General features: G+C 33.1%; 1 protein-coding gene across 1 annotated transcript; it reads left to right on the top strand.

The window, feature by feature from the left end:
• The first annotated feature begins 18,447 nt into the window (after nucleotides 1-18,447).
• Nucleotides 18,448-21,041, top strand: LOC139896839 (myosin-binding protein 2-like). Its single transcript, XM_071879482.1, has 3 exons — nucleotides 18,448-19,489; nucleotides 19,587-19,694; nucleotides 19,785-21,041. The coding sequence occupies exons 1-3, from the start codon at nucleotides 18,448-18,450 to the stop codon at nucleotides 21,002-21,004; spliced, it is 2,370 nt and encodes a 789-aa protein (XP_071735583.1). The 3' UTR covers nucleotides 21,005-21,041.
• Nucleotides 21,042-21,726: the final 685 nt, after the last annotated feature.

The following is a 21,726-nucleotide window of genomic DNA, read 5'->3' as shown; positions in this document are numbered from 1 at the left end:
CAAGCAGGATATACCTCATCCAGTCATGACCTTTTCTAATATGCACTTGGAAGAGTTGCACCAGAACCTGAGATTTGACAGACTTTGGATAGATTATCCAAAATATCAACGGGGTTTGCATACTCTTCATTCCAAGGTTGTTGAGGTACCGAGGGTCATAGAATGGGGACCCTTAGAAGCTGTAGAATTGGCCGGGCCAATTAGGGAATTACTTGTACAGAGGTATGGTAATTCTTCTTTTAATGACTGGGTACATTTATTCACCATACATAGACCTGTATATAAAGTATGGTGTGAAGAATTGTTATGTAGTATAGAGTTGAATGATCGGGTAGCTAGTTTAACCGATCGTTCTTTTATTAGATTTTTGTTAGGCGGTTCGATGCGCCACATGTCTTTACTGGACATGGCTCAGGCTTTACGTATATATACGCCTGAGGAGTTAGCGTCTGCCGATTGTAGAGGATTGATACTAAACGGTAGAAAGATAGATGAAAATTTTGATACACACGGTGTGTGGAGTCAAATGACAAGCCATCACCGTTTCAAAGGGGGAAATTACTCTTATTTGGATATAGATAGAGCCGAATTAAGAGTGATACATAGGTTTTTAGCTAATTCGATTACACAAAGGGGTAAAAACAAGGAAAAGGTAAATGAACAAGATTTGTTTTACCATATGTGTATTCGAGACCCACAAAGCGCTGTAAGTATACCATATTGTGTGGGTTATTATTTATCAGCTATGGTTCGGGGGATGCGACCACATAGCATAATAGGAGGTGGTATTTTTATTACTTTGATTGGTGAATATCTCGGTGTGGATATAAGTCGGGGGGGATTATTACTAGAAGAGCCGGAACCCCGCGATACTATAGGTTTAAATGTATACCATGGTGCAAAAGTTTTGAAGAGGCGAAATAACGCCGCAGTATGATACCATGGTAGACATCCACAGGTGGAGAGAAACCAGCAGCAAGGTAATGTAGGAGGGGGGAATGAGATGCAAGAAATGCATAGGTTTATAGCTTCTCAGGAATACGAAAATGCTAGACAGAGAGCATTTGAAGATTGGCAAGTTCATCAGAACCAAATCATAGCTCATTGCCAACATATAGGTAGAAACTATATTCCTACACCGAAACCCATCTTCCCTCCTTGGTCTATAGAGATGCAGCCACCATATCCTACGTATGACCCTGCCGAAGCATTCTATAGCACTTATGGTTATGCCTGGAACCCCTATTGGTACCAATATCATCCTTAGTTTACTTATTATTTTTTTTTATTTTGTAATTTGTAATTATTGATACGTTTAATACTTTTGTTAATATTGTAATCATTTTTATAATTATCTAACTTTTATTCTTAGATTTTAATAATTTTTGAATGTGGGGTAATATACCAAACTTCAAAAATATGTATATATGTTTGCAGTTTATCTTATGTACACAACAGGGTAAAACAACGCATTTTCAAAGACTGGCATTAAGTTCAGCAAAAGCAACTAATTTTGACGACAAGATGCAAAATATATGTGAAATAACAACAAGACGGAATGAACAAATGATGTGCACCATTTATCATTCAGCAAACAAACGTCAATATATTTGGAAACTTTGGTAAAAATTTAATCATTTTCACACAAATCACCCTCAATAATTTAAATTGTTACTGATTTCTTGCAAATGAGGGCATTGCAAGATCTTAAGTGTGGGAAGGGGTTAAATTCTTTCGGATTTTAAAATTTTTATCTTAAACACTTGGTTACCATTAAAAATACTAGTAAAGCAGTAGTTGTATTAGAATCTAGTGCTCTCTGATAATAAAGAACAGCCCTAGTCTTATATACTGACTACCCAATTCTAGTAAAATTTTTCAAAATTTTCAATTAAATGAACTCAAAATCATGTTTATACATATTTATGAACGATAAAACTAGGTTTTAACACCGAAATTATTGTTACCTCGGAAAGAACATAAATTGAGAAACAAACTAAAATGTTAAAATTCATTTAAAATGGAATAGAGGACGATAAAAAGGAAAATAAAAGCCAAGTGTGGGAAAATTTACCAAGTTATCTTAAACATATGTCACATATATCTGTAACAAATAACTGAAAATACTTTTGCTTTGGACTAAACTAAACTGTTTTACCCGATGAAAGAAAAGAAGAGATGGATCTACACGATGAATCAATTCCATCATTAAAAGGAAGTAAAGTCTTCCGAAAAAGACACGCGCTTCTTGATTTAGGTCATGAAGTTGTCGTCCAGACCAGCTGTAGGTTGACGAAAAATCTAGAAAAGTCATCACTAAAATCAGCAGGAAATCCACGGACCTCAGCATTAAACAGGGTCGCCAAGTGGTCAGATTTATCCTAACCATGAGAAGGATTTATCTCGTACAATGAGGGGGCACCATGCAAATTAGCTGGATAAGACTAATGAATCAGATCCCCAGAAAGGATAATCTCCTTAAAGATTAAAAATCAGCTTTTAAGACTGATATTATTCAATCCTAGAGATTGACCTTAAAGATTGAGAATTACAAACTCATGGAATTCAATGATATCTAAACTCGAGCTTGAACGAGAAAATATTTTGATCAAAATTACAAACCGATTTGTTTTCTGAAAACCCTATTTTCAATGCGTTCATTACCATTGAACGTAAAATCCTAGGAATTCACCTGGAATTCATTAGGTCACCTGAACTAAATCGGGTGTCAACCATAAGAACGGTGGTTGCATAGTGGTCAAAGACAGGACCTTGTGTCATACCGAAAAATTATAAGGGTGAGCTTTACTATTGCTCCTACAAAGGATAGTAATTGCGTCCGACACGTTATAGACCATAATTAAAAGCATGTCAGGGGACATTGCCTTAACAGTTGTTTGTTCAACGCTTTCCTTTACAACCGGACGGTAGTTTACCGAAAGGTAATATACGGGACAAGTGAACTGGACGTGTTGCTTTCCAAATACAAGGTTAGTAAGTGGGTAACACAAAACCATAAGTTTTGAGCTAAAATCTTCAAATCTGAAACCCACCAAACCCACAAAAATATTTTGCAAACACCGGTAAAGGGTTATTCCGGAAAACTTATCTAGGGTAAAAACTAGATTTAATTTTCAAAAGATCAAATGTTTTCATAAAGATCCAATTTCCTTAATGGATCTAAATTTTTATAGTCATGTGGGACTGTAAACCATATCGTTACTACCATTGTTCATACCATCGTATAGAAATCACTGATGTACAAAGTGTGAAGAATAAAGACGTGATTCGTGTATTTCAAGACGATATTTCTTGAGGACAAGCAACGCTCAAGTGTAGGAATATTTGATAATGCTAAAACGAACATATATTTCATAGCATTATTCCTCAAGAAAGACAAGCTTTTAGTTGCAATTGTTCTATTTACAAGTGATATTCGTTTAAATAATAAAAGGTGAAGACAAAAGACAGATTCGACGAATTGAAGACGCAAACGACCAAAAAGCTCAAAAGTACAAAAGACAATCAAAAAGGTTCCAATTATTGATAAGAAACGTCTCAAAATTACAAGAGTACAAGATTCAAAACGCAAAGTACAAGATATTAAATTGTACGCAAGGACGTTCGAAAATCCGGAACCGGGACCAGAGTCAACTCTTAACGCTCGACGCAACGGACTAAAAATTACAAGTTAACTATGTATATAAATATAATATAATATATAATTAATTATATTAATTATATATATATTATATATATAATAAAAACCGTCGGCAGAGAAAGACTCCAAAGTGTGAGCTGGAATTTCAAACTCCGCGACTCGCGGAGTTTGAAGGCCAAAAAGGCCGCGAGTCGCGGAGCCCCAAAAGTCAAAAATCCCTATAAAAGCAAACGAATTCTGATCGCAAAATTTACAATATATCCATCCATCTCTCTATCTATATCGTAAAATATATATATATATTTATAATTTATATTTTAATTTTAATTATAATTCTAATAATAAGGGTATGTTAGCGAATGTTGTAAGGGTGTAAGTCGAAATTCTGTCCGTGTAACGCTACGCTATTTTTAATCATTGTAAGTTATGTTCAACCTTTTTATATTAATGTCTCGTAGCTAAGTTATTATTATGCTTATTTAAAACGAAGTAATCATGATGTTGGGCTAATTACTAAAATTGGGTAATTGGGCTTTGTACCATAATTGGGGTTTGGACAAAAGAACGACACTTGTGGAAATTAGACTATGGGCTATTAATGGGCTTTATATTTGTTTAACTAAATGATAGTTTGTTAATGTTAATATAAAGATTTACAATTGGGCGTCCCTATAAATTACCATATACACTCGATCGGACACGATGGGCGGGGCATTTATATGTACGAATAATCGTTCATTTAACCGGACACGGGAATGGATTAATAGCCACTAGAATAATTAAAACAGGGGTGAAATTACATTCAAGGGTAATTGGTGTAATTGCTAACAAAGTAGTAAAACCTTGGTTTACACGCAGTTGATAACCTGGTGTATTCATTAAACAAAGTATTAAAACCTTGTTACAATTCGAATCCCCAATTAGTTGGAATATTTAACTTCGGGTATAAGGATAATTTGACGAGGACACTCGCACTTTATATTTATGACTGATGGACTGTTATGGACAAAAACCAGACGGACATATTAAATAATCCAGGACAAAGGACAATTAACCCATGGGCATAAAACTAAAATCAACACGTCAAACATCATGATTACGGAAGTTTAAATAAGCATAATTCTTTTATTTCATATTTAATTTCCTTTATTTTATATTTAATTGCACTTCTAATTATCGCACTTTTATTTATTGTTATTTAATCGCACTTTTAATTATCGTACTTTTTAATTATCGCAAGTTTATTTTATCGCACTTTTATTATTCGCAATTTCATTATCGTTATTTACTTTACGCTTTAATTTAAGTCTTGTATTTATTTTATATTTTACATTAGGTTTTAACTGCGACTAAAGTCTTAAAATCGACAAACCGGTCATTAAACGGTAAAAACACCCTTTATAATAATAATATTACTTATATATATGTTTGTATTTTTATAAAAGTAAACTAATATAGCGTTGAGCTTTGTTTAAAGATTTCCCTGTGGAACGAACCGGACTTACTAAAAACTACACTACTGTACGATTAGGTACACTGCCTATAAGTGTTGTAGCAAGGTTTAAGTATATCCATTCTATAAATAAATAAATATCTTGTGTAAAATTGTATCGTATTTAATAGTTTTTCCTAGTAAAATATAAGCTATTTTATATACACCTCGCATAACATCAGCAGCCTGTACTGCGGCTATGTTTGAAGCAAGAAAGGCACGAAATTCCTCTTCGCTCATATTCAAGGTGTGTCGAGTAGTTGGTGTCATTTCCTTCAAAATAGTCAAATGAAACAAGTTAATCATACAGAATATTAAGAGTAGTCAATAGTATCTCGTAGCATAATATGAACTCATTTATAAAAGCTTTTTCTTCATATTAGCGTTTTATAAGTTTAAATTCGGGTAGTACCTACCCGTTAAGTTCATACTTAGTAGCTAATATACAATTCAACTACTACAATTCTATATGAAAAACTGATTATAATAATATTTCGCGTTCAAACTTTTACACAATATTTTACAAACTTACAATACCGCTTATTTTACATATAGCATGAAATATAGCACACAATAAATTTGATACAAGATGGTTGTGAAGATAATTCTAGCTAGTACACAAGTCGTTCAGCAAAGGCAATAAAGACACGTAATTCATACGTCCAGAAACAAGTCATGCATTCTGGTTTTACTAGGACTACTTCCCATCCTTGGTCTTGTGGAACATAACCGTTATGGCCGTTGATAAGACAGCGTGTTGTAACGTCGTCAAAGGGACGAGGGTTACGTAATGACCAACAGTCTCGTAATAACCTAAAAACCTCATTTCTTACCCCAATTACTGACTCCGTCACTTGTGGGAACGTTTTGTTTAATAGTTGTAGCCCGATGTTCTTTTTCTCACTTTGGTGAGAAGCGAACATTACTAACCCGTAAGCATAGCATGCTTCTTTATGTTGCATGTTAGCCGCTTTTTCTAAATCATGAAGTCCTATATTCGGATACATTGAGTCAAAATAATTTCTTAACCCATTGCGTAAAATAGCATTTGGGTTCCCCGCAATATATGCGTCAAAGTAAACATATTGTAACTTATGGGTCTCCCAATGTGATATCCCCCATCTTTCAAACGAAAGTCTCTTATAAACCAAGACATTCTTGGAACGTTCTTCGAATGTCTTACAAACTGATTTCGCCGTAAATAGTTGTGCCGAAGAATTCTGACCGACTCTAGACAAGATTTCATCAATCATGTCTCCGGGTAGGTCTCTTAAAATATTGGGTTGTCTATCCATTTTGTCTTTTTATACTGTAAAATATACAAGCGTTAGATTCATAAAAAAAAATACTTATTAATACAAGCAATTTTTACATATATCATAAAGCATAAGCACACTATATTACATATATTACACCACACGAATACAACTATCTTATTCCGACTCGCTCGTTTCTTCTTCTTCGGTTTTAGTTCGTTTTGCCAAGTTTCTAGGGATATATGATGTTCCCTTAATACGAGCCGTCGTTTTCCACATGGGTTTAGAAAAACCTGGTGGTTTAGAGGTTCCCGGGTTATTGTCACAACTTAAGACATACGGGTGTTGACGATACATATAAAGTTCATCGGGTTTGGAATCAAATTTCTCTATTTTTATGCCCTTTCTCTTATTGTTCTCTTTTGCCTTATTAAATTGTGTTGGGGTAATTTCTATAACATCATCGGAATCCTTGTCGGGATCCGATTCATCGGAGAATTGGTAATCCTCCCAATACTTTGCTTCCTTGGCGGAAATACCATTGACCATAATTAACTTTGGTCGGTCGGTTGAGGATTTTTTTCTACTTAACCGTTTTATTATTTCCCCCACTGGTTCTATTTCTTCTTACGGTTCCGATTCTTCTTCCGGTTCTGACTCTTCTTCCGGTTCCTCTTCGGGAACTTGTGAATCAGTCCACGAATCATTCCAATTTACATTTGACTCTTCATTATTATTAGGTGAGTCAATGGAACTTGTTCTAGAGGTAGACATCTATCACATAATATTAAACACGTTAAGAGATTAATATATCACATAATATTCACATGTTAAAAATATATAGTTTCCAACAAAATTTGTTAAGCAATCATTTTTCAAGTAAACACGATCGAAGTCCAGACTCACTAATGCATCCTAACAAACTCGATAAGACACACTAATGCAAAATTCTAGTTCTCTAAGATCAACGCTCGGATACCAACTGAAATGTCCCGTTCTTATTGATTAAAAACTTTCCATATTAATTGATTTCGTTGCGAGGTTTTGACCTCTATATGAGACGTTTTTCAAAGACTGCATTCATTTTTAAAACAAACCATAACCTTTATTTCATAAATAAAGGTTTAAAAAGCTTTACGTAGATTATCAAATAATGATAATCTAAAATATCCTGTTTACACACGACCATTACATAATGGTTTACAATACAAATATGTTACATCGAAATCAGTTTCTTGAATGCAGTTTTTACACAATATCATACAAACATGGACTCCAAATCTTGTCCTTATTTTAGTATGCAACAGCGGAAGCTCTTAGTATTCACCTGAGAATAAACATGCTTTAAACGTCAACAAAAATGTTGGTGAGTTATAGGTTTAACCTATATATATCAAATCGTAACAATAGACCACAAGATTTCATATTTCAATACACATCCCACACATAGAGATAAAAATCATTCATATGGTGAACACCTGGTAACCGACATTAACAAGATGCATATTAAAAATATCCCCATCATTCCGGGACACCCTTCGGATATGATATAAATTTCGAAGTACTAAAGCATCCGGTACTTTGGATGGGGTTTGTTAGGCCCAATAATCTATCTTTAGGATTCGCGTCAATTAGGGTGTCTGTTCCCTAATTCTTAGATTACCAGACTTAATAAAAAGGGGCATATTTGATTTCAATAATTCAACCATAGAATGTAATTTCACGTACTTGTGTCTATTTTGTAAATCATTTATAAAACCTGCATGTATTCTCATCCCAAAAATATTAGATTTTGAAAGTGGGACTATAACTCACTTTCACAGATTTTTTACTTCGTCGGAAAGTAAGACTTGGCCACTGGTTGATTCACGAACCTATAACAAATATGTACATATATATCAAAGTATGTTCAAAATATATTTACAACACTTTTAATACATTTTGATGTTTTAAGTTTATTAAGTCAGCTGTCCTCGTTAGTAACCTACAACTAGTTGTCCACAGTTAGATGTACAGAAATGAATCGATATATATTATCTTGAATCAATCCACGACCCAGTGTATACATATCTCAGTATTGATCACAACTCAAACTATATATATTTTGGAATTAACCTCAACCCTGTATAGCTAACTCCAACATTCACATATAGAGTGTCTATGGTTGTTCCGAAATGTATATAGATGTGTCGACATGATAGGTCGAAACATTGTATACGTGTCTATGGTATCTCAAGATTACATAATATACAATACAAGTTGATTAAGTTATGGTTGGAATAGATTTGTTACCAATTTTCACGTAGCTAAAATGAGTAGTTTTTACCAATTTTGTTTTGCTCGCCATTTCTTCGTTTCTAACCCGTTTTGAGTGATTTAAGCAGCCACGGTTTTGTATTGAACTTGACTTTATGAAACTAAACAGAAAAGGTATAGGTTTATAGTCAAAAATACAAGTTACAAGTCGTTTTTGAAAGAGGTAGTCATTTCCGTCGAAAGAACGACATCTTGATGACTATTTTGAAAAACATACTTTCACTTTGAGTTTAACCATGATTTTTGGATATGGTTTCATGTTCATAAGAAAAATCATTTTCCCAGAAGTATAGCTTTTAAATCAAAGTTTTTTATAGTTTTTAATTATCCAAACCAAAACAGCCCCCGGTTGTAACTACGACGGCGTAAATCCGGTTTTATGGTGTTTATCGTGTTTCCGGGTTTTAAATCATTAAGTTAGCATATCATATAGATATAGAACATGTGTTTAGTTGATTTTAAAAGTCAAGTTAGAAGGATTAACTTTTGTTTGCGAACAAGTTTAGAATTAACTAAACTTTGTTCTAGTGATTACAAGTTTAAACCTTCGAATAAGATAGCTTTATATATATGAATCGAATGATGTTATGAACATCATTACTACCTTAAGTTCCTTGGATAAACCTACTGGAAAAGAGAAAAATGGATCTAGCTTCAACGGATCCTTGGATGGCTCGAAGTTCTTGAAGCATAATCATGACACGAAAACAAGTTCAAGTAAGATCATCACTTGAAATAAGATTGTTATAGTTATAGAAATTGAACCAAAGTTTGAATATGATTATTACCTTGTATTAGAATGATAACCTACTATAAGAAACAAAGATTTCTTGAGGTTGGATGATCACCTTGCAAGATTGGAAGTGAGCTAGCAAACTTGAAAGTATTCTTGATTTTATGTAACTAGAACTTGTAGAATTTATGAAGAACACTTACAACTTGAAGTTAGAACTTGAGAGAGATCAATTAGATGAATAAAATTGAAGAATGAAAGTGTTTGTAGGTATTTTTGGTCGTTGGTATATGGATTAGATATAAAGGATATGTAATTTTGTTTTCATGTAAATAAGTCATGAATGATTACTCACATTTTTGTAATTTTATGAGATATTTCATGCTAGTTGACAAATGATGGTTCCCACATGTGTTAGGTGACTCACATGGGCTGCTAAGAGCTTATCATTGGAGTGTATATACCAATAGTACATACATCTAAAAGCTGTGTATTGTACGAGTACGAATATGGGTGCATACGAGTAGAATTGTTGATGAAACTGAACGAGGATGTAATTGTAAGCATTTTTGTTAAGTAGAAGTATTGATACGTGTCTTGAAGTCTTTCAAAAGTGTATGAATACATATTAAAACACTACATGTATATACATTTTAACTGAGTCGTTAAGTCATCGTTAGTCGTTACATGTAAGTGTTGTTTTGAGACCTTTAGGTTAACGATCTTGTTAAATGTTGTTAACCCAAAGTTTATAATATCAAATGAGATTTTAAATTATTATATTATCATGATATTATGATATATTAATATATCTTAATATGATATATACATTTAAATGTCATTACAACGATAATCGTTACATATATGTCTCGTTTCGAAATCCTTAAGTTAGTAGTCTTGTTTTTACTTATGTAGTTCATTGTTAATACACTTAATGATATATTTAATTATCATATTATCATGTTATATATAATATAACAATGTATTAATATGCTTCATATATATTTAGTAAGACGTGGTTATAACGATAATCGTTATATGTATCATTTCGAGTTTCATACGTCAATAGTCTCCTTTTTAAGTATATAACTTATTGTTACTATTTTTAATGAGATACTTGATGATCATTATATCATGTTAAACATATATATTTATTCATTTATGTATCATCATGTCATATGCAACTTATAGCGTTCGTGAATCATTGGTCAAACTGGGTAATCAGACGTTTACAAAATTTCCGTTTCAATTAACCAAGTCTTAACAAGTTTGATTGCTTAACATGTTGGAAACATTTAATCATGTAAATATAGTTTTCATTAAACATATAATCATAGAAAGGTTCAGAAAAGTTCGGGTCACTACATATTGGACAGCCCATGGCTCCAAGGAGCAGGTGGAAAGTTATCATACCCATCGACATTCAGTTTTTTCTCACGATCCATACCAACTGTGACGATCGCTCCAAATCCATATGGACGAACACATCATTAATTGATTTCATTGCGAGGTATTTGACCTCTATATGATACGTTTTGTAAACATTGCATTCTTTTGAAAAGGCGCACCATAAATGAATATTTAAATCAAAGGTTTTCGACATATGATGATTTTTACATATAGACAATCACCATAAATAATAGTTTACAACAGTATTTCCGTTGACAATGCAGTCAAAATAAGATACATGGTGATGATTTGGTGAATGCAACGTTTCCTTGAAAATATGTCATGTAAGACTCCATGCACATAGCTTGTCTAACATCTAAGCAAACAGCGGAAGACTTCTAGGGAACCTGAGAATAAACATGCTAACAAGTGTCAACACAAAGGTTGGTGAGTTCATAGTTTTAATATTACACATAATCCGTATATCAATATGGATTACAAAAGTTCAGTTATTTTATTCAAAACGTTTATCAATATGTTTTAACATAAAAGGTGGACCACAAGATTTCAGTTGTTTCATCCGAAACGTTTATCAATCGGTTCTACAAAATTGAGCACCCTGGTAACTAAACTTTAATGCTTATATTATTTGTACCCTTTGTATAATCATCTTAATAATACACGCAAACCAACGTGTACGCTTCTCAAATAGCATACGTCCGTTAAAAGGCTAGCGCTCTAGCTCGGACGGGGATATCAAGCCCTATGGATCCATATACTACTACTCGCGCCCACCAGTTCTTATAACTGGCAGTTAACAGTTACCAAAGCTAAGGGATTTTCGGTTCAAACTCAGTGTAGAATTTAGTATGTACTTGTATCCATTGCGTTTAAAATAAAGTGCATGTATTCTCAGCCCAAAAATATATATTGCAAAAGCAATTAAAAAGGGAGCAAATGAAACTCACGCATATAAATATTGTAAAACGGTTAATAAAGCATTTGCATGTATTCTCAGCCCAAAAATGTAATGAGTAAAAAGGGATCATATGAAACTCACGCATATAAATATTGTATATCGGTTAATAAAGCATTTGCATGTATTCTCAGCCCAAAAATGTAGAGAGTAAAAGGGATCATATGAAACTCACGCAAAATCAGTTTTAGCATTTGTATCCATTTAGTAATACAATAAAAGCATTGCATGTATTCTCAGCCCAAAAATATAGATTGCAAAAGCAATTAAAAAGGGAGCAATGAAACTCACACAAAATCAGTTTTAGTATTTGTATCCATTTAGTAAAACAGTTTATAAAACTGCGCATGTATTCTCAGCCCAAAAATATAGTTTGAAAAAGGGATCATATGAAACTCACGCATATAAATATTGTATATCGGTTAATAAAGCATTTGCATGTATTCTCAGCCCAAAAATGTAGAGAGTAAAAGGGATCATATGAAACTCACGCAAAATCAGTTTTAGCATTTGTATCCATTTAGTAATACAATAAAAGCATTGCATGTATTCTCAGCCCAAAAATATTGATTGCAAAAGCAATTAAAAAGGGAGCAATGAAACTCACACAAAATCAGTTTTAGTATTTGTATCCATTTAGTAAAACAGTTTATAAAACTGCGCATGTATTCTCAGCCCAAAAATATAGTTTGAAAAAGGGATCATATGAAACTCACTGTTTAATATTGATATACAATATTGTAGGAAAGCATATAGACGCATCGGAGATAATAAACACGAGGTTTGATTCACAAAAATACCCCCGAACATTACCCATAACCTCCTTGGCAATAACCCATATTTTCCTTAGCTCTAGCTCGCTCGGAAACTCGTTTTGAAAATTACTTGGACAGTACTCCGTCGTAATATTTTATGTACATTATTATTTTTGTATCGCAAAAATAATAATACTAATAATAAGATTAATAATAATCTTAATAATAATAATAATAATAATAATAATAATAATAATAATAAATATTATACGGAGTAATATATATTTGTGTATGTGTGTTTGATTTTTCATTCGAGCAAAACACCTGAATTTATAGTACCTGGCCTGGAATCTGGAGTCATGCGACTCGCATGAAAATGGCCTTCTGGCCATGCGACTCGCATGAGGACCAGGGACAGCTCACATTGTTTTGGCTCCTAGCTTGTCGACATAATATAAAATAAATAAAAATATAATATATATAATTTAAATTAATTAATTATATATTATATTAAATTCACGTGCATAGTTGACTTGTAATTTTTGTTCCGATAAGTCGTACGTTGTCACTCGACTTATGTCCCGGTTCCGGTTTTTCGAACGCCCTTTCGTACGCTGAGAAAACTTGTACTTTACGTTTCGTGAATCGTACCTTTGTCAAAATATAGTCTTAAATCATCCATAAAATATACCACTGTAGCAAAGTTACTGTAGCAAAGTCAATTTTTACTGTAGCAATTCACTGTAGCAAAGTCAATTTCACTGTAGCAAATAGTGATTTTCAAAAACACTGTAGCATTTTGAGTAATGTGGCAATTTGAAAACACTGTAACAAATTAGTGTTTAACTGGTTCATCTTAAATGCTTTAGTTAACTTATCTAAATATCAATTGAATCAATAAACGAATGTTACTATCGTTTATTATATATATGTATATATCTTTTTAATATACATAAATCAGTTTTTAAATACACATTGGAAGTTATTTATAAATAAATTTTAATAATAAATATTTCAACTTATCATATACATTCAAATAGATATTTAAACCAATAAGTTTAATGTACGGTATCAAACAATTAATACATTGTTACCTTTTCATGTTATAGTATATATGTATCTATTTACATATAATTGTTCGCGAATCGTCGAAAACAACCGAAGGGTATTTAAATATATAAAAGTAATTCAAAAATTTTGAGATTCAGTTTTACAGACTTTGCTTATCGTGTCGAAAATGTTAATCATACAAAGATTAAGTTTAAATTTGGTCAGAAATTTCCGGGTCATCACACATACTCGATGAACGATTAATTATATTTCTTTCCAAGGCCTTGTAAGCTCGAATCCACCTCCCATTAACTTGTATGGAGTTCAAAGTTTTTGTGAAAGAGTCGACATCAATAATGCCATCAAAACGAACATAACCGAAACGTTGACCGCTCGACAATCTCTTCCGTGGAAAAAACACGTCTTTAAGAGTACCGTACTTCTCGAAGACGTTCCGGCAATCTACTCGAGACCATGAATCCCGGAAGTTGAAGATCAAAAACGATGTTACTCGATTATCGCACGACGTTGAACACGAATAGCCATTTGGCTTCGACATGCCGATCAAAACATCCTCAGCCAGTAGACTGGCCGACGAAAATGATGTTGTCGGATGTGAGAGTAATATATATTTGTAAGCTAAGTGATTGATTGAAGGTTGTCGGAGTTAATGGTTGCCAGAGAATATTAAACTTTTGTAGATGAAGCTGAAATGAATGTAGAAATTGAAGATTAAAACTGAACGGAGAACATCAGGTGGAATTTTTTGGGTGGTGGTGTATGGTGGAACACATTAGAGGTTCAAAAAAGGTGAAAAAATTCAAATTAAAGTGGCTTTTGGGTTTACATCGGAAAGAGAGTTGATTTTTGTTGTGATTTGGTTATTTTTGTTATGTTACCATCACTTGAGAGATGAAATTGAGTTATTTTTGTTAACTTTAAGTTAATTAATTATAGTTTTATAATTGGAGCTATTTATTTCCTCTTCTTTTCAAAATCTATCTTTTAGAGCTTTTCGTACAATTTTGTTTCATGATACATATGATGAGAGATTAATATGCATCCTTAATTTTGCTTGAAAACTATGTAAGTGATTTTAGTGTGATTCAACATATCATTATTTTAGTGCATTGGATTTGCTAGGTTGAAAGTGGAAGTGAGCTTTCGATACTCTACACGAATCTGAGAAAGTGTGGAGTACACGTTCGTAAAGAGTTAGAAAGATCACTTAATATGAAATTGAACTTGGGTGAGCTAAATGGTGCAAGATTTGACAAGTCCAAATAGACAGTTATAAGGCACGTCGCGCTGATTTGGTGTGTGTCGCGCACCACAACTGAGTTTGGATGCCGAGGCTTTGAGTTGGTTCAAGAACTCAAACACAGCATATGTGCGCGCCGCGCACATTCCTTACGCGTCGCGCGCCAAGGCATGTTTTTGATGTTGAGGCAATCTCAAGTTTTGAACATGATTTTCAGTTATGAAGCGCGACGCGCGCCCACGTGACGCGCACTATAACGTGAATCGTGAATTAGTGCCAATTTTGACCCAAAAGGCATGTTGGTTCAAAACGTTGCATACTGATTGCTGGTCATTTTAGAACGTCTTGTGCATCAAATATAACATGTTTAGACACCAAATAAGTGGTTTTGGTTCCCAAGTGATGTACCATTTCATAATGGACATGTATGAAAGGTTGCGACACTTCATTGCACATTTTGGATAATTATAAATAGAATTCTTCATGCATTGAAGAAGGGTTCTAGAATTTTGACATTTCAAAATCACTTTCAACATTCAAACTTACAGATTATATTTTCTACTATTGCAAGGAACATTTTTCTTTTGGTCAAGAAAGTTGTTCATACTAGTCTTATCCCAATATTGATTTTGTGATACCCGTGATCAAGTGGGTCAAAATACTTTATTGAGGAAGTGTTCACATGATTCTAGTAGCAATCCGGTTACAGATTCTCAACCCACCAATCCACATTTCTAATAAACTAGAGGATAAATCTCAGCCCTTGAAATCTACCTGGATGTTTCACTACTTCATTGAACTTTCTTTCATCACGATATAAGTTGAACTTCCTTTCATCATGATAAGGTTTATCGAAACGTTTATTGTTGACGCTGGTTTTAGTTGGAAACATGTTGTTCGGAGTCTTCAAACTATTCATGCCTTTAATAATCCTTCTTTTATTCGTTCTTCTTTTCATTACCATGTAAACCCTTACTCTTTTACTCTGCATTTGAATGTCGTTGAGCTTGATAAGGAAGGATTCCACGTCTCTAACACCTGCAAATCTTACAAAACCAAATTTGAGCCCATTTGAAAGTAGTTTTCTCTCCACGTAAACGTCTCGAACATCTCCGTGTCTTTTGAACTTCCACCATAGATCCGTTACGGTCCAAATCTCTGAAAAGTTGAAGAAGAAAAAAGAAGTGATTTGGTTGTCGTTTTCCTTCGGTTTGTAATTCTCTGAGATCTCCTCGTTGTATTGATTCCTTTGTCCCGTAGCTATTCCCGTTTTTTGGATGTTTTCGGGTGTTGAACTTTGATCCATTTGTCACCGGTGTTTCTCTCTCTCTCTCTCTCTATCTATCTCTCTCTCTCTCTCTCTCTCTCTCTCTCTCTCTCTCTCTCTCTCTCACAATTTTATGAGAGTTTTTATAGTCTATATTTTTATACATTTCAAATTGATTGTTCACTTTTAAAAAGATGTATTATTAATTTTTGATGTTTTATTAATCCTATTATATATTTATATGTACGTCAACAGAAAGGTATATAAATATTTAAAGGCTAAACTATCATTTTACACAAAAATACAGTGTAATGATTTTCTTCATTTAAAACTACATACTATGTATTTTTTTTATCTGTGGATAATTAATTTAGAATAGAGGGAGTATGATTTTAAGATATGTTTAACTTCTAAAAACTACAATTCTCTTTACTGAAAATGTGTGATTATGATTATGATTATGATTATGATATTATAATTTTAATATAATATAATATAATAATATAATAATTGTGACTACGGTACATAGTTACTTATTTTGCCAATGAGTCATGTGGTGGTTACGTCATTTTGACTTTGTTTATATAGTATATTATAGAATAAAATTACAATACAATGTAACCTAATAAAGAGTCAATGCATCAAAAACAAACAATATTCCCTTGATACATCTATACGAGTATATGACATACGCTAGATATATCATAGAACTTGGTATTTATAGAAATTTATAAAACTCAGCAAATTTTTTCCTTCGTTTAACTGATTTTTAATAAGAAAACTTAATGACATGTTTATTAAAATCACAATTTGGTTGAGAGAGTGGGCTGGAAAATGTCACCTTAAATTGCTCCTAAATTAAAAGTTAAAAGTAAGATACATATGATTAAGTCCAACATGTGGCATCCTTAGTGGCACCCCACACCTTGCTTTTCTTAATCACCCACCTACTTATTTTGTGTTTCTCCAACTGGCTTTTTAAGTTTTCAATTATATCACTCTCTTTTATAAATGGCTTTTTCATTATGATATTTGATCACAGAAATTGATTTATATATGTATATGTATAGATATATCAATATAACATCTTACATAAGATTTGGTAACACAACAAAATTGAGACTGAAACCCTTTTTATAGTGTTATAAAAGGGGGTTCTACTAAGAGTGCTCCCAACCATGACAGAATGTCTTCCAGGACTAGTCAACCATTCAGCGACGCATCATCACTTCCATTCCACTTCCTTGTCAGGACTAAACCCAGGACTAAACACTCCCAACAATGACACTCCTCCCTCAAATAAATTGAACCCACTATCTTAATTAAATAAATACATGTGCAACTTCAAGAGCAAAAGGTACATGTGATTATTGCATCTCCCTCGTCCACAAAAATGCTGAAACTGGACGATTTCGTAGCAGATCAAGCTGGGCTAGACCTGGGCGCGACCTGAGCGAAATTGGTGCCATCAAGGCCCAGCCTGGGCGGCTGTTGGGCGGCTGCTGGGCGTAACCATTGGGAGCACCCTAATGGTGCCTTGAAGACATACTATTTACATGCTAGATTGCTTAAAATTTGTGTTATAACATACGGAGTATTTTCAGATAATTTGCAAACACATATAATTTTCATTCAAAATGTATATTTTAACCCTTTCAGAATTTTAACCTTGATACATGGAAATTACATAGATGAACTTCTAATCTTATCTTATAAACAAGAACAATGATGATGAAAGCATTTAAGGTTAGTTATTATAAGTTTAAGACATATTTAATCTCATGATACTTATACACATATCATAGTGAAGCTATTGTCTTTCTGAATAGTAAATAGTAATTGAAGCGCAATAATATATGAGTATTCAAATTAATCAATGGCAGTTTCAATTATTGATCTTACCAAATCTTAAAAATTTAGATATCATTATAAATATAAATATAAATTCTATTCTATGTATATATGATTATATGTATATATGTATATATTTGCCTATTTGGAGACATGTTCTTTTATAAACATAAATAAATTAATAAATATTTAAACCCATAGATATTCTACAAGACTAAATCTGTCAGCTTAAAACTCAGTCAAGACTCCAAACTGTCAAAACGTTTAACAACATATTCTCCTTTCTGTTCTTTTTTTTCTTTATGATATTTCTATCTTCATATTTCAGAAACCAAATATCCACTCAAAACATTTTCAAATCCAAACACCCTTTTCATTAGTTTTTACAAATTTACAATCTTTTTTTGATTTGTAAATACACATAGAAATAAAACAGAGTAATGGTTGCAAACAAGTTTGCAACAATGTTGCATAACAATACAAACAGAATCACACTCATTCTAATTTATGTAATCCTTGAATGGACACTTATAATTCTTCTTCTTCTCAACTCCGTTTTCTCTTACTTGATCATAAAATTCGCTCATTTTTTCGGATTAAACACGCCCTGTTTCTCGTGTGCTCGAATCCATCGATTACCTTACCATCTATGTGAGCTGCATTCAAAAGAAGTTTCTCAAATGGGGTTCTGTTCAAATCATAAAAAGCTAGCTGAATTTCATGATTTGTGTAATGATTGCTCATCCTCTGTTTTGGGTTCTCGGGTAAAATCAACTAACTTTATGTTTTCGAAGGTGGAACGGATTGATGTGATTCATCTTGATGAAAATGATGAAGTTAATTTGAAGTGTTCTTGTTGTGATGTGAATTTTGAGAAGAAATTTATTGATGATTCTTCTTGTTTTGTGGTTCATCCTGTATGTGATAATTTCGATAGTGCCGAAACAGAAGATATTGTAATCGATCATGTAGAAAGTCATGAAATTGAAAGACAAAAACAGAGTATTGTAAGTGAAGAGCTTGAAACAGGGGAATATCATGCTGAAGTTATGAAAGATTTAAAATCGTTTGAAGAGAATTTAATTCAATTAGAAAAGGGAGAGGATTTACATTTTCATGATCTTCAATTTTTTGCTGATTATAGTGGAAATCAGCTGTTTCCATTTGAAATACTCGATTTGAAAACAGAGGAAGCTCTAAATATTTCTGTAGATGATGATAATCATGAATTGCACAATTTAGAAACAGAGGAAGTTCAAGACAGGTACGAAGACGATGATCATGAATTTGGGGATTTTCAAAAAGCTCAGGAGAATTCACAAGAAATTGATGATTTTCTTCATCAAAAAACAGAGGAATCGTCCAAATTCGTTGAGAATTTGATTGATTTTGGTAACGAAGAAGGCTTAATTGATGAAGAAACTCAAATCCCATTAATCAATATGGATGAAAGTCATGAAAGCGATTCAGATATTCATTCAGGTGACTTTTGATCTTTGATCTTTTAATTTAATCCAATACATTAAAATTATGTTCATGTTGTATGTTTTATTTATTACTCCATATTATACTTTTGTAGTCCATGAAGAAGATGATGTTTCAATAGGAGCAGAGATCCCTGTTCTGGATTCATCTAATGAAATCAAACATGATGAACATAACAATTTGCAATCGAGTTTCGAAAATGGTGATCTTTAAGAGTCTTATAAGAAAGTGCACTTGCTTTAAAATTTAATTTGAGTAAATTAGTTAAGCTTTGTTCTTTTCTTTTGTTTAGATTTGGAAGACACTTACTCGGTTAAGAATATTGATGAGATTGAGGAAGAGAAAGCTCCAGAAACACCTTCTTCGATGCATAGTTCAAATCCGTTTCACAAGAAGTGGTTGATGCATGAGACTAATGAATCGGGGGGAGAAGAGTCATTTGATGGAAGTCTAATAAGTGATACCGATAATGGAGATTTAGTGATGATGGCGGAGAAGCTTAAGTTGGCTTTGAATGCCGAGCGAAGAGCATTACAAGGTTTGTATCTTGAATTGGAGGAAGAGAGAAATGCATCGATGGTTGCTACTAACGAGGCCATGTTTATGATAACCCGCCTTCAAGAAGAAAAGGCGGCAGTGCAGATGGAGGCGTTGCAGTATCAACGAATGATGGAAGAACAATCGGAGTACGATCAAGAGGCTTTACAACTCTTGAATGAACATATGATGAAAAAGGAAAAGGAGTTGGAATTGTATCGAAAAAAAGTGTTGGATCTTGAGGCTAAGGAGAAAATTAGGGTTTCGAGAATGAGTACGAAAACTAGGACATCTTCACTTTCTTGGAGTCATTCGGAGGACGAGGATGGGTCATCCATGGACTTGTATCAAGTACCAAAAGTCGAAAACACCCTTGATGCAAATCAAGAAATCGAAGTCCAAAATACCCCGATTGACTCGGTTCTAGATTTGGTATCAACGTTAGGTGAGTTTGAGGAAGAACGAATGTCAATTCTAGAACAACTAAAGATTCTCGAAGAGAAACTTTTTGCGTTGAGCGATGAAGAAGATCGACATTTTGGTAGCTTAAATGTAATAGATCACTATGAAGAAATCGACAACTATAGTCTCAATGGACACATGACCGAAAGTACTAAAACGAGAAAACAAGCAATGGGGAAGCGACTTCTTCCTCTTTTTGATTCGATAAGTCACGAGAATGAAGATGGTGTGACCGTAAGAAATGGCTACGAGAATGGTTTCCATTCGATGAAGTTTGATGACACGAGATTTGAACTCGAGAAGAAGCGAATCGATATGGAAGAAGAAGTAGATCAACTTTATGCAAGGTTAGAAGCTCTAGAGGCTGATAGAGAGTTTTTAAAACAATGTTTTGGCTCAATGAAAAAAGGTGATAAAGGAATAGAACTTCTTCAAGAAATCTTACATCATTTACGTGATCTCAGAAATGTTAATCTTCGATTAAAGAATTATACCGATAACATCTTGCTATGATCAACCACAAGGTAAAACAACCTATCAAAGGTAGTAATTTTTGGGTAAGATTTGACAAAAAAATTAGTACACTTTGTTGTTGTTTTTATAGTACCTGCATTGTATCATTATTTATTTTTAACTTTAGGGATAAAAAGTGTTGCATTACGAAAGAGTGCATGAAGGATACTCATTAATGTGGTTAAAATTATTTGTTTAGTACAAGTCCTTGTATTATTCATATTTCATATGTTTATAAAAGCAACTCAAAATTTTATTTTGGGTTCATTGTTTAATTCATCTGTGATTCAGTGGTTGTGCGAGTGAGGTTTTAGAAAAAGGTGAGGACAAAACAGTTCCCATGTTTGTGGTTATTTAAATTTTCTTATGTTAATGTTAATGTGTATTATGGACATTAAACCCCATATGTTGTACTTATTTATTAAATTTATTGTTAATAACTATTAGTTGTAGGAATTGTTACACTTTCTTTGTAGTTTTGTATTTTATTGTTCGGAGTAGCAGAAAGGGCAAATGGCCTTGTTCCTCCCATATTAATTTTTTTCAAAAATCAGCAATATTATAAAAACACGAATGGGCCCCAGAGGGGGCCCAACCCAATTACATCGATACCGGACTTAAATGAATTAGCCCAGAAGCTACACACGGGCTAACCTGTTACAATACCATCGATATTGAACTTAAATGACAATAGTCCAGAAGCTACAACCTAAAGGAATAGA

Source organism: Rutidosis leptorrhynchoides, chromosome 3, assembly GCF_046630445.1.
Source record: "Rutidosis leptorrhynchoides isolate AG116_Rl617_1_P2 chromosome 3, CSIRO_AGI_Rlap_v1, whole genome shotgun sequence".
In the NCBI taxonomy this organism is placed as follows: Eukaryota; Viridiplantae; Streptophyta; class Magnoliopsida; order Asterales; family Asteraceae; genus Rutidosis; species Rutidosis leptorrhynchoides.
The sequence above is the reverse complement of the archived record's forward strand: the minus strand, read 5'-3'. Positions and strand labels throughout refer to the sequence as shown.

What these genes read in the sequence shown, in the direction of transcription:
- LOC139896839 (XM_071879482.1), top strand. Translation starts at nt 18,448, where the DNA reads ATGGTTGCAAACAAGTTTGCAACAATGTTGCATAACAATACAAACAGA. An exon ending in CGATTCAGATATTCATTCAG is followed by an intron (nt 19,490 to 19,586) that starts GTGACTTTTGAT and finishes ATACTTTTGTAG; the next exon opens with TCCATGAAGAAGATGATGTT. An exon ending in GCAATCGAGTTTCGAAAATG is followed by an intron (nt 19,695 to 19,784) that starts GTGATCTTTAAG and finishes TCTTTTGTTTAG; the next exon opens with ATTTGGAAGACACTTACTCG.